Source organism: Octopus sinensis, linkage group LG2 (assembly GCF_006345805.1).
Source record: "Octopus sinensis linkage group LG2, ASM634580v1, whole genome shotgun sequence".
NCBI classification, from domain to species: Eukaryota; Metazoa; Mollusca; class Cephalopoda; order Octopoda; family Octopodidae; genus Octopus; species Octopus sinensis.
In genome coordinates, this window is record NC_042998.1 from 41,329,115 (window position 1) to 41,344,114 (window position 15,000).

At 34.0% G+C, this 15,000-nt stretch overlaps 1 protein-coding gene across 8 annotated transcripts in view; it reads left to right on the top strand.

Annotated features, from left to right (window-relative positions):
- The window catches only part of LOC115232614 (dystrophin), a 744,226-nt gene that overhangs the window by 510,557 nt on the left and 218,669 nt on the right, over positions 1–15,000 (top strand). For all 8 annotated transcript variants that reach the window (XM_029802603.2, XM_036512501.1, XM_029802605.2 and 5 more), the window contains 7 exons: positions 1,606–1,750; positions 4,685–4,834; positions 5,128–5,319; positions 8,540–8,756; positions 9,414–9,601; positions 10,984–11,101; positions 12,188–12,390. In XM_029802603.2, coding sequence (XP_029658463.1) covers positions 1,606–1,750; positions 4,685–4,834; positions 5,128–5,319; positions 8,540–8,756; positions 9,414–9,601; positions 10,984–11,101; positions 12,188–12,390 — 1,213 coding nt within the window. The remainder of the gene's footprint in view (positions 1–1,605; positions 1,751–4,684; positions 4,835–5,127; positions 5,320–8,539; positions 8,757–9,413; positions 9,602–10,983; positions 11,102–12,187; positions 12,391–15,000) is intronic.

Genomic DNA, 15,000 nt, shown 5'->3' on the forward strand with positions numbered 1-15,000 from the left:
TTCTGCCAATCCACCAACCTAGACAGTTATTTGCACTAACCCTGAAAGAATGAAAGGCAAAATTAACTTAAGTGGAATTTCAGCTTGGAGCACAGAGCTCTGGGACAAATTCCAAGAAGCATTCTCTCTGTTGCCAGACCACTAAGCTATGGGGACATAAACACACCAGTTATCAAGTGGGGAACAGCACAATCACATGCAATAGGCTTTTCTCAGTTTCTGTCTACCAAATCCACTGACAAGGCTTTAGTCAACCCAAGACTACAGTAGAAGACGCCTAAGGTGCCTTGTCAGTAATTTTATCTTTAGTTCTTCAGTTATAAATTAGGTAGCTGAGTTGTTGAAGTAATTCCCATTAATCTTAGCACAACAAAGCTCTTTCATCTTCTGAATTGAAAAATAGTCTTTTGGGTATCAATTTATTAGAATTTTTGTGTTAATAGTTTTATCAGGCTGTTGTTGATTGAGCACACCTATCATCACAAACATTCCATATGTAACATCTCTTCTTCAACGTATCTAAATTACATTATTACCTCTGCTGATAACTAAGGGCCTCTTACTCAGGATGAAAAGTAGACTGTATGATTCATGTGTGTGAACTGCCATGCTACATGGCAGTGAAACATGGGCCATGACTGCTGAGGACATGCACAGGCTTGAAAGAAATGAAGCTAGTATGATCCGCTGGATGTGTAATGTCATACACGACAGAGTTTGAGCACCGTAAGAGAAAAGTTGGACATAAGAAGCATCAGCTGTGGTGTCCCAGAGAGACGACTGCACGGGTATTGTTATGTGTTACATATGTATGAGGACAGCTGTGTGAGGAAGTGCCACACCCTAACTATGGAAGGAACCTGTGGAAGTGGTAGACCCAGGAAGACATGGGATAAGGTGGTGAAGCATGACCTTTGAGCGTTGGGCCTCACAGAGGCAATGACAGGAGACCGAGACCTTTGGAGATATGCTGTGATTGAGAAGACCTAGCGACTAAAGTGAGATTGCAGCCATGGCTGATGCCAGTGTTGCATGTCCGGTCCATTTAAAAGTACCCTTGATGCGTCGGGCAATATGATATGCTTGAGAAGACCTGTTGAGTCAAGTAAAACCAAAGTCATAGCTGTGGCCAGTGCCCCCTGACTGGCTTCTGTTCTGGTAGCACATAAAAAACACTATCCAAATGTGATCAATGCCAGGACCACCTGACTGGCTCCTATGCCAGTGGCATAAAAAGCACCCACTACACTCTCAGAGTGGTTGGCATTAGGAGGGACATTCAGCTGTAGAAACGTTGCCAGATCAGATTGGAGCCTGGTGCAGCCACTGGCTTTCCAGACCTTAATAAAACCGTCCAACCCATGCCAGCATGGAAAATGGACATTAAACAACAATGATGGTGATGATGTATATTACCTTTATTAAGATGGATATTGTGTTATTTTAACTGATCAAACAATTGCATGGAAATATTCTTGTCTGCTTTTTTCTTTTTTGTTTTTGCATCATCATGGTACTTATGGCCTCTGCATTATTGTTTCATGTTATTGCATGTCTGATCCTTTCAGTTACTTCAGTTTTTTTTAATTTTCTGCTTCTGCACAGGTATGATAATGAGAGTATTAAAACTAGTGAGTTCACTGATGACATGGATGAATTATTTTTATGGATTGATGAAGCAGAAAACCTTTTGAGCATTCCATTAATTCAAGGTGAAGAAAATTTAGAGGAAACCTATGACAAATTCAAAGTAAATATTCTAAATTTTTGTATCTATATTTTTAAATATTGTGTTACACTGTAAAACTTATTTGTTCAAGTTTGATTAAATAAGACTAACATTATTCTCTGATCTGCAGGATTGATTTTTAATTTATTTCTCCTGGTTGCATCAAAAACATTATGTTGCTCACTAAAAGGCTTCTGTGTGGGTGATTTTATTTTGTCTTAAATACTTCTCTCACTTCATCACATTACTTTCTACAAAACTATATTACTAATTTTGTTTCGTAATTCTAGTCAGCTTTTTCAATTTTTGTCAAGTATTGATTATTTATATTATGAATTCATAATATGAATTATTATATTTGTATATAATATCACATCTGATGTCTTAGTTTATTTCATAAAACATGAACTATAACAAATTATCAAATTAGAAATTTATTAAGTTTTTTTGTCTAATTCTTAAAATAATATTGATTGTTTTCTCATGACACAAATGAGATATATATTTAAAAGAACTAAATATTGGAACCACATTATAGTCTCAGTTCACCAGAAACTTATTGTAGTCTGTAGAGATTACTCCTTTTCTATGAAGGACAATATCTACAACTATTGCTGCATAAAGTTTTGTTCACAAATGGTATGTATCATCAAGATCAAGTTGACATAACACAATGATATTGATTTTGTACCAGTCTAATGTAAATGTTAGGAACTTCTTATTGCATTTGTTGGATATACAACATTTTTTCAATCATGAACAAATCAATGTGCCATTCATCAGATAATCATTTAAACATCAAACAATCCAAAGCAATCTCTTAACTATGCCTTAAACTTCACATCAGAGTTTTGCATAACAATTTGCTATACTAACATCAGGAAAATAACCAACCATCTAGTCAGCTATCCTTCTGGTGAACATGGAAGTTAGGCTTCATACCCACTAGGAGACAAGATTGGCAGGTGGTTGTGAATATTAATTCCTTCCTTGATAAAGAATGTACTATTCAATATAGACTAGTGATTATGACACCAAAGCAAGAGTTAGATGGCTCTACAGACAAGATAATCTGGACAAGTATGTATGGAATCTGAAAGATTCCTAAGCCAGACTTAAGTTTAGAGAAGCGCCAAGTGATGGATATGTGAAGAAGGAGGAAGAAATAGAAACCTAAGCCATAAAAAACTGCTGGGAGCTTATATGAGACAAGTTGCTGTGAGTCACAAATGAGATCTATAGATGAAATCAGGTTCCAGTCAAATAGAAGGCCTGTGCATCATGTTGATAATGTTAGAATAGTACAGTGCGTGCAGACATAAAAACTAAGAGACAGGCCCAAAATAAATGAAAGGAAAGTTCAAGGAACAGTATCAGGTAGTTAGCCATCAGGTATTCATAACAAGGAGAAAAGTAGAAAGTAAAAAGTTTGCCAATGTTCTGTGATGTGAAGATCACAAGCATCAGGTCTTCCACATTGTGAAGAAGTGTGTCATTATGAATCAGGACATTGTTCATGTGTATGTAATGGTAGTGGCATAATTGTTCTTAATAATTATTTCTTTATTGCCTACATGGGGCTAAACATAGAGGGGACAAACAAGGACAGACAAAGAGATTAAGTCGATTACATCGACCCTAGTGTGTAACTGGTACTTATTTAATCAACTCCGAATGGATAAAAGGCAGAGTCGACCTTGACGGAACTTGAACTCAGAACATAATGGTAGACAAAATACTGCTAAGCATTTCGCCCGGCGTCCTAATGATTCTGCCAGCTCATTGCTCTAATTGTTCTTAATAATGCCAAGAAGGTATGGAAATGCTATTTCAAGATGTTGTTGAATGAGAAGTTGTAAGGGAGAGAGGACTACCCTGAATAAATCAAACAGAGGGACAAGCTGTTGAAATTGACAGCTATTTGGTTAAACATATGTATGTGAAGGCAGGAAAAGCAGCTGGACTATCAGTGATAGTCACAAAGATGTTATGGCCAACAAACAAGAAAAATGATAGTTAGTTGCACAGTCAATCAAATGGAACTGGAAAGGCTAATTCTAGTGATTGGTATAGCAGTGTCAGCATCAACTGCTACAAGGGTAAAAAGTAATGTTAAAAGTTTTAGTTAGTAGGAAAGAAAACATGACTCTGCTACCATCTGGAAAGTGGCCATATATGATAAACAGGAAATGAGCAGGTAGAAATTCCATATGTTGTACCTAGTATAAATTAAGGTGCTTAAAGGGTGCAGGAGGGTCACAGATAGATTGACAGAGAAAAACCTAGTACAATACGTATAGAAGTAGTTAGGAGTTAAAAGCACCTATAAAATATATTCTTTCAAATGCTTTAAGGGTTCCCTGTAAGTAGTTAGTATGTTTTGTTATCTAAGTGGTAACAGTGAAGTCAACAAAATGATTCCATCTCCAAATGAATGGCAGATTATATGATACTTGCATATGAAGTGATGCTGCACATTGGATAGTTGTGAAACAGGCATTGAATGCCAGAGATGTACAAAAGCTTAAAAGAAATGATGTGAGTTTGCTCTGTTGGATATGTATTGTTATTGTTCATGAATAACAAAATGCAAATAAGCTAAAAAGTAAAAAGCCAGATATAATTTGAGTCAGATGCAGTGGGCAAGAAGAATGACTGAGTGGATATAGATGTAATGCATATGGAAGAAAACAGTTAGGTGAAACAAGAGCCAAGTGATCCAAGTAGAAGGAACCTGCGTTAGAAGTCTAAAGAGGATATGGAAATAGTGGAGGCTAATCTCAGGAGATAAATCTTACATTGTAGGAGACACAAAGACTGATTTGTGGTCATACTGGAAAAGATTCCACAAGCCCATATAAGCATAGTCAAAGAGACATAAAATGGAAGTAACAGTGATTTTTATGGTGATTAGGATGAATTTCTCTCTACTTGTTTCTTTCTTCTTACCTTTAGGAAATGGAAGATGATTTACCAACACATCAGCAACAACTGAAGGCACTTAACCGCAATGCACAACATATGATGAAGCAAGACTCTTTATCTAACCAGGATAAAGAGAACATGAGTAAAGATCTTGAAAATCTCAATACACGATGGAAAAAGGTGAGGTTGCTTCATTTGCTTCTTATTTCAAGTTATTCTTATATCAAATCACAGTTGCCTACATCTTCCCATTGTATTCATCATCTATAATGATGAAATCTCCTCTCACCTAATTCTATTGAGTGCATTTGTATCCTTCATTATATGATTATAAGTTTTTAATAAATATGAGCTTAAATAAACTCAAATACTGTTTTAGATTATTTTTTCTCTTGTGTGTAATTAGATTGAATTTTTAATACTTTCCAGAAATCTAAATTTCATTGTTTTGTTTTGATTGGTTCTATTTTTAGTTGATAGTTGCAATTCCAGAACGTGTGAAATTTTTAGATGTGAAGCTCAATACTTTACAAGTCTTCCTGAAAGATCTTGAGGAGTTACAAACGTGGATTACTGGAACCAAAAAGGTTTTAGAGGCCCAACAAAATCCTACTAACTCAAATACTGTCTCTGAAGAACAAGATTCAGTTGTTATAGATCCACAGGTTAGTTTCATTTTTCATTTTTAACTAAAGATAAACATTAAGTTTAGAAAATAATTTCAATAACCAAAGAGAGAAACTGAAAGAAACCTATCATGTATGTATGTGTGTGTGTACTCTTCTCTAGACATGACATGATGGTTGTAATTGAGCATCATCATCATACAAGCAAGGATGTTTGTTTCCATTCTTCCATGTAAAACATGTCTGACCATGGTGAGATATTACCTAGCTTCGAAGCATGAGGGTGGGTGACAGGAAGGGTATCCTAGAAAATTTACCTTAACAAATTCCATGTGACCCATGCAAGCATGGAAAAAAGTGGAATCAGATTATGAAAGTCATGTGTTTTAAGTTTAAACTTAGTCTTTGGTTAAGCATCATTTTGACCCTCAGAAAAGCATCACCCACATTAATCTGTTTGAAGATGATAAAAATGTACTGGCAAAATACTTAAATTGATTTAAATGAGCTAACTCTCTTTACAAATATGTTTTTATTCTAAGCAGAGGAAATCATTGTTTTGTTTCTAAATTTCATTATAATATGTAAAGGCTGCTTGGTATTAGATAATTTCATAATCAGAAGTCAGTCATTTTATCTTATTTTACCTAGCTATTACAGAAGGCCTCATTAAATTCAGATTATATTCTTTCTGAGCAGCTTTTGGATTCAAAATCTGGAGATTTCATCTCATCTGGTACTTCTCAAAGATTGCAAGAGCGAGTTATTAGATTAGATATGATAATGCAATTAGTATTACTTGCTACCGTCTGGCTAACTGCCAAAGGTAGTAACAAATACATAATGATAAAAGCTATAGATATCTATAATACATATGCACATATTTATAAAGTATATACATCTGTGCATGTTATGCACACTTGAAGCATATAAGATAAACTTAATGATGTGCTGTTCAAATGCTGAACCGCAAAAGAACAGTTTCTGTTTGTCACAATGATGATATTAGTGTCGTAAGATTGTTATAAAGATAGGGGATTCATAAAAAAGCAGGTACCTGACATATGATCTTATGCTTATGACTGAATACCTATGTATCTAACAACTTCTTCAGATGAATCACAAAGAAGTAATTATATCATGCATTAAGTCAGTTTACCTTGTTCATCTCTGTCACAAATACTAATGATGTTTTCTGTTGTCCTGGAGCATAAAGAATACCCAAACAGATTCAATATGTTCTGATTGCTCAGCGCAATGTGTGAAGCAGTGCAAGATAACTCTTGAACTTGAAAAGAACAGTAAATGTCTAGTGTCAAAACCTATATCCTGTTATGCATTTCTTTCTCTTTTTTTTTTTTTTTTAACCTTTTTTGTGCATATATCACAGGCTTTCTTTACCAGACTAATAAAATGTGTAATGAAATGCACACAATCCACAAACCAAATCCTACATAATATCCACTAAGTGTTAATACCTATCCACAATATCTGTACTGAATATAAAACCATACTCTTGAAAATGAAAATACTACTAGTTTGCAAATTGTTAAATAGCTTGACATTCTGCATTTAAGAGCTCATGTTAATATTTATTTCTTTAGTACATACTGATTAAATTAGAGAGTGAATGGTAATAATCAATGAATCTTATTTAATTTTTAATTAAATTTTTATCTAATTTCATAGATACGTTGCTATTCATTTCTTCTTTCCTTAATCAATTCTTCCGATAGTAATTGTCTCTTAGCTTTTAGGAGAAAAAAGTTGGTTAAATCGGCTACATGCACACAAGTTATTGAATGAAACACTTGAAGTTAATATGAGAGTGTGCTGAAAAGTTGCTGGCTTTAAGGGTATTGCAAAAGGCCTGGCTGAAGGCCTAACCTTCTGAGTTCTTTTACAAGGCTTAAAAAAACTGAAGAACCACTAATAAATATGTGAATCTGAGAGGAGAATATGTTAAATAAAATCTTAACTAACTGATCCTCTTGTGTTTTCTTTTATCCAAAGCCAGGAACTTTTCTGCACCCTTTCATATATCATGTATCAATTTTACAGTGTGCCATTACTTACAATAACAAGTTGTTCATCCTACCTTGTAGAACTTATTAAAAATTAGCCAGATTTAGGCTTTCAAAAGTTGAGTGGCTTGGTCATCAATGTTATGCAGTTCTCATCCTTTAGACTATTGACATTTTAGCTGATTATCTAATACCCGATAAGTTTAACCATTTGTAATCTATGATCGGCATTATAAATAATAATTTATTGAAGTTCCTGAAATTCTAATTCTTTAGTGCCATTTTACTGTTCCGTCTATATAACTCTTCTATCACTTCCTAACCTTCTAAAATACTTAGGCTTGTTCATAAATACTGTTAGATAAGTAAAATGTGAAAAAACCTGAAATAATGTCGAGTAATAACACAAGATTGAGAAATGTTGTTTTCTTTCTTGTTTGTTTTTCTGAAGGGTATAAATAAGATTTTAATATTTTGTGGGTAACTGCAATGGATTCGAATCTCCAGAATTATAGTGAGTTAATCTGTCTTAAATATAAAACTGAAGGTGAAAGATTTGCTTCTTGTTTAAAAAAATTGAAAAAAGGTGATTGTTATTATTGTTGTGGCTCATGCACAGGCCAGCTCTGGTCACACAGACTTATTATGACCAAAGATATTCAAGTTGTGACACATGTTAATTTCATGCATAGAATGTGATATGAAAGAGATTTGGCAGTTACTTCTAGTAGGTCAAGTGACTGCATGAAAATTTTTTACTAACTTAAGATAAGTGTTGTATGAACAAGTGATTATTCAGATATCTAATTATCTGATAGTTATGGATAATAATATATATAACGGGTTCAAAACTATGGTGATTTAGTTATTGACAGTGGCCATAATGAGATATACGCCAAAGAACATTGAGATAGTTAGAGACTTGTTACTAGTCAGAGCAGGATTTAGAAAAGAATCACCTGGAACTATCATAGAGAAATGATACTGCAGGTTCATTCAGGCCTTTTCAGTATAACAACTGTTTGATTTTTAACAATAATAAAATTTAAAATATCAAACCTGCAAATTCCCTTCAATACTGAGGTAAAAATGAGGATATTTTAAATCATAAATATGGGAGGATTTAGGATAGCAATTTTTAAACTATTTCATTTGTCTTGTTGATTGTGTGAAGATTTTGGCTTTGCTACTACATAAGTTATAACAGGTAAACCTATATCAACTTTTCCTTGTAGACTATGCAGAAAGCTTTGAAAGCACGGCAAGTAAATGTAGACAATATCAATCACAAGTATGGTCAGATGGTGAAAGAAGGACAACGGCAGAATATTAAGATGACAGATGCAATTCAAGACCGAGTTGTTCAGCTTAACAACGACTGGGAACACATACAAATAATGGCTTCTCAGATGAAGCCAGCTTCAGAAGCAGTTGTTGAAGTTATGAAAAAAGGTATGCAAATGCATTAGTTCTCTGTTTTATGTAACTCATGAAAAAATAAAGCTTTTAAAACTATTTTATTAAGCAAGCCTTAATCTTGCTATCAGTTTTTAATTCCCAATTGGAACACGTTCATTTTATTTGAGATTTTTGTGTCTATGTGACTTTAAGATGCATAAAGTCATTCACTGTTAAGGTAGGAGTCATACTAAATTTCATACTTATACATTGATCTGCTGCATTCATTGTAGTATAAAAGTTCATGTCAAAATCATTGTGGCATGGGTTTTTTGTTATTGTGCAAGTGATATGTTGCAAATGATTTCGTTTACAAACTATAAATTAGTAGGCTATTGTTTTCTGAGATATGCTCCATAGAGCTATCTTTTGAAACACATATTAATGTTTATGATTTGTTTCATAATTATTGAATTGTTCACTTTTAAATTAAATAGCTGATTGAAAGAAAAAAAATGTATCCTAAAAGATCTATAGTAAATCTGATCCAGTCTTGCAATTTAAGTTGATATGCAAATATATTTAATAAAAAAATATTTTGTTTCTCACTGAAAATAAATGAATTTAATGTCCATCATTATTAAGAATATAAAAATGCTTAACTTATCTTGGGTATTATAAATTCAATTTCTTTTCTTCTTTTTGTAATAGTAAAAGTATCCCATGAGATGCAGCAAGCAAACCATTTGCCTCATGCCGGCACTGCTCGACATTCAGGCTATGACAAATCTGTAAATGACATCATGGATTGGTTAGCTTTACAGAATCGAATGCAGAAAGTCAATAAAGCTGTGATTGGCAACATATCTGATATTGAGCAACTTATTGTCAAACAAAAGGTAGGTTTTTCACTCGATTTTTAGTTATAGAGAAATTGAATTCGAGAAAAATTCTTTTACTTTTAATTTTATCCTGCTTTCCATGTTGGCGTAGGCCTGGACAGAATGTCACAATTGAAGTCATTACATATTTGGGGGTACTACTTCCTTAGACAGTACAGATGACCTCGTCTTACTCACACTTCACACTTGGCTTCCTAGAACCAGCCACTTTACAAACTGTATTAGGTGCTTTTTTTTTTTTGATACCAGCACTAGAGAGGTGTCACATCCTCAACAAGATTTAAGAATCTTACTAGCTTACACTTTATAGAGTGTTCTAGGTGTATTTTACATGACACCAGCTTGAGAGAAGAGCATCTATGTCCTTGACCTGACTAAAAGGACCTCACAACCTCATGCCTCTTCTTTCTCTCTGGCTCTTTTCAGAATGAGAGGTATTGGCAATAGAGACAAATATCTCAATATATCTATAAACAGCAAAATGTCTGTATGTCCTTTATACAAATCCACAGTTTTTCACATAAAAGGCTCGCATTTTCTATGGCCTTTCAAAACTGTCTGAGGATGGTTGTGAAGATCTTTTCATTTCCCCAGTCACCCCAGAAAGCCATTAAAAAATCGATAAACTGGCTAACACTATGACCGACGTTGCTGGGTCATAGTGCTAGTTAGTGATAAAGTGGGATGAGTGATATGGATATAATGAAAAATAAAAGTTAGAAATGCTTGTTATGAGATGTCAGTGATCAAATCATAGAAACATGATGAAATACTTGAAAAAACACAGAAATTTATACATTTGTAAATGGCTAAAGTCACTCTTTTACAATGTAACTACTTCAGTTTCAACATATGATCTCAAATCAAACAACTTACCAGACAAGCACAACTCTGAAATATCAATCTTTCATATATTGACTTATTCTTTGTAAACTCTGGAAATTGTTTTCAAGAAAAGCCTGAATCATTCATAGTGTATATTGAATTCAAACATTAATAATGTACACAGTAGTATAAGTCTCAAAAATTTGGTCAAGAGACTCTACATGCTGATGCATTTAATGTTGGTCTTGCATTCATACAAATTTTCAGCATAGATATTTAACAAGTCGAAGAATTTTCAACTTGAAAATAATCAGATTTAGTATGTTTATAGTGGTCTAATAGAGCTGCACCGGTTCAGCATAACTTAGTGACACTGACTCTAAAAGGATTGCTTTCTACATATTCTTTTGTTGAGAAGTTTTATTAGCTTAATTGTACTGAGAAAAAAGAATGCTTTATGGAAAAAGTGAATCAACTATAAACGTTTGTTTATAGTTGATTCACATCTTTTTTTATGTATAAACATTTTTATGACTTTATAAAATCATTTTCAGAATACTTTGCAAAATATGGAGAATCGACAACAAGATCTTGAAGACATTCTTCAGAAAGCATCAGTATTACAAAAAGAAACTAATTCTTCTGAAGTTAAGAAGGCAGTTCAAGAGAAGGGTAAATATAGTTTTTCTTATTAGATATTTGTAAACTTCAGCATCATCACCACTACTACCATCATCATAATTTTTATCTTGAGAAGACCTTTTGAGTTTAGTAAAATTGTAGTCATTGCTGATGTCAGTGCCACCTGACTGGCTCCTGTTATGGTGGCACATAAAAAGCACCATTTGAGCATGGTCAATTCCAGAGCTGCCTAACAGTCCCCCATGCCGGCTGCACGTAGAAAGCACCCACTGCACTCTGAGTGGTTGGTGTTAAGAAAGGCATCCAGCTGTAGAAACCTTACCAGATCAGGCAAGCTGGCAGAAATATTAGCACACCATGCAAAATGCTTAGTGGTATTTTGTCTGCCGTTATGTTCTGAGTTCAAATTCCACCGAGGTCGACTTTGCCTTTCATCCTTTCGGGGTTGATAAATTAAGTACCAGTTACGCTCTGGGATCGATGTAATCGACTTAATCCCTTTGTCTGTCCTTGTTTGTCCCCTCTATGTTTAGCCCCTTGTGGGCAATAAAGAAATAAGAAACCTTACCAGATCAGATTGGAGCCTACTGTAGCCTCCTGGCTTGCCAGTCCTCAGTCAAACCATCCAGCCCAGGCCAGCATGGAAAGCAGACGTTAAACGATGATGATGATAAAAACTCAGGAACTCCTTTCATCATTAGTATTAGGTTGGTATGAATTGGAGTGGTCTGCAATACAATTTATTTACATACAACCATTCTCATCTCATCTGTTGGGCCCAATATTCAAAGATCCAACCTCATCACTTCTTCCCATGTCAGTTTTATCTTTCTTTACTTCAGTACCTTCCACTGTCATTACACAGTACTTTTTCCATTCAAAATAGTTAACATTGCTATTTTGTTCAATGACTGTGATACACATCTCATTTCTCTTGTATTGCTTTTCATGCAATTTGATGTTACACCCCAACATACTAAACTCATTTCTCTTGAACTCTTGTAGATTTTTCAGCATTTCTGATTCAAATGCCATGGTATTTTTTCAAAAGTTTATTTCCATATACCTCTCTCTACCTTTGTCACTCAATAAACAGTTTTTTTCTTTATTTTGCAGCTGATGAAATAAGCCATCTTTGGAATGACACAAGATCTGCAGTTTCATCAAGAAAGACTCACTTAGAGGATATGTTACTTGAATGTCGACAGTTTGATGAAACATACTCTGCATTTAACCGATGGTTACACCAGATGGAAGATGAGGTGAAATCAAAATCACATAACTCTCGAGATATTACAAAATCACTTTCAAACTATAAGGTAAAGTTTACTACTGCTTTTTCAAAAATTGTGTTTTCAAAATTTAATAGTTTTTTTTTCTATCATTCATTCATTCTGTAGCAATGCATTATCATCGATATTTAAAAAAATGACTAGCTTTCCTTATGGGGAATAAATAATACATTGGAAATACTGATACCTGTAAAGCACCCACAAATATCCTGAAATGCATTCAATCAACTATAGTATTCCTTTCAAAAATTTAATTACCATTGCAACAAGTTGACAGAAATTTGTATCTAGCTTTTTAAGCAATTTCCCAATAAACATGTGTAAATTCCTTGTGCTAAAAAAAAAAGTTGTAAAATGCATCTCAACGTTCTTCACGACACCCAAAATTATCTCCCTTATCCCAACTTAATTTATAATACCAATTAAAAAGACTGACAGATACAGTCATAATTATATTACTATATTCTTAAGCGCAACTACATAATTGATTATAATTAATTATAAGGCTTTTAGTTATATTATTATTGATAGCTTTTTCTCTAATAGGTACAATCACTACCTGATATATTTCTATATTTCAAATTAATATATTGTCAAAATTAACTCACACATAGAGAGGACTGTCTTTGTCTGTGTATGTATATATGTACATGTATATACATACACAAATATATATCTATATATATATATATATATATATATGTATGTGCGTGTGTATATATATATATATATATATATATATATATGTATGTGTGTATATATATGTATGTATGTGTGTGTATATATATATATATATATATACTAGCATTAAAGACCCGTCGTTACCAGGTCATAGTGCTAGTGCATGTATATATGTGTATATATATGTGTACATATTACATGTACATCTATATATATACATCTACACATAAAATGCAAAATACAAAGTTATATCTTGATATCGCTAGTGATAACAATACTCAAAATATATAACAGACTGGAATTGTTAGCTCTTCTTTTTTCTCTACATTGTATACTTTATAGACAATAGTCTTTTCTTTAATTTAATTTTTTATTATCCATCTGGACTATTCCATTTCTGTACGCTAATCTTATTTTTAATTTATTCCCATTCATGTGAAACCACTTATTCAAGTTCAAATAATTGATGCAATTTTATACCAATTGCTATTTTTACTTTTGTTATGTTATGGTTATATTATACTTTAGTTTGATTTTAATTATCACTTACTACATATAATTCAATTGTTATTATTATTTTTATTGTTAAAGTGAAAGCATCTGACATAAAATAGAGAAATATTTTTGTTTCACTTTTAACACGTAATACTGAAATAGTGAAGAAGATATGATATTGCTTTGGGCTCGATCTAGGCAAGAAGTTGAACATTTTTTTTTGCAGATGACACTCCCCGGACCCTAAGTAAGGCATGTGTAAAATTTGAATGAAATTGGTTGTGTAGTTCTCAAGTTTTAGGGAAACACACAGACAGACAGACACACATTCTCAGTTTTATATATATAAAGATATATGTATGTGTGTGTGTATATATATATATATATATATATATATATATACTGGCATGGTTGGGTGGTTTGACTGGGGCTGGAAGGCTGCACCAGACTCCTGTCTTATTTGACAGTGTGTAATGGGTGCATTAACATACCACCGGCATAGGTTCCCTTTGTGTGACACCAGTATCTGCCACTACTGGCTTGATGGTTCTTCTTCTAAAGCACAATATAATGCCAAAGGTCTTGGTCATTTGTCATTACCGCCATGAGGCCCAACACTCAAAATGTGCTTTTTACATGCCACTGACATGGGTGCCAGTTACGTGACACTAGCATCAGCCACAACTAGGATTTCACCTGGCTTGACAGGTTTTCTGAAGCACAACATATCACCAAAGGTCTCTGTCCCCAGTCATTGCCTCTGTGAGGCCCAAAGTTTTCAGATCATGCTTCACCACCTCGTTCCATGTCTTCCTAGGTCTACCTCTGCCACAGGTACCTTCCACAGTTGGAGATCAGCACTTCTTTACACAGATGTTCATACACATCAAATGACCATACCAGCACAATCATCTCTTGCACACCACATCTGATGTCACTTATGTTCAACTTTTCTTTCAAGATGCTTACACTCTGATAAACATGCACACTGGCATTGCACATCCAGCGAAGCATACTAGCTTCATTTATTTCAAGTGTACACATGTCCTCTGCTGTCATGGCCCATGTTTCACTAACATGTAGCATAGCTGTTTGCACACAAGCATCATATAATGCCTTTCACTTTGAGGGAGAAGCACTTTGTTACCAGCAGAGGTAGGAACTCTCTGAACTTTGCCCAGCCTATTCTTATTCTCACAGCTGTGCTCTTGGGGCATCCACCTCCACTACTAACTTGGTTGTCTAGATAACGGAAGCTATCTACAATCTCTAGCTTACCCCATTGGCAATTGATGGAGTCTATTTTCTGTACATTTTTGGTGTTTATTGTACCTGTGTAACATCCACACACAAAACATATTCTCCCTGTTAACCTTACTCTGATATTGCTTCACCTCTTATGTGTTCATAGCTTACACCTGATACATCTTATGGAGTTTCTACCTATGCCTTTTCTACAGA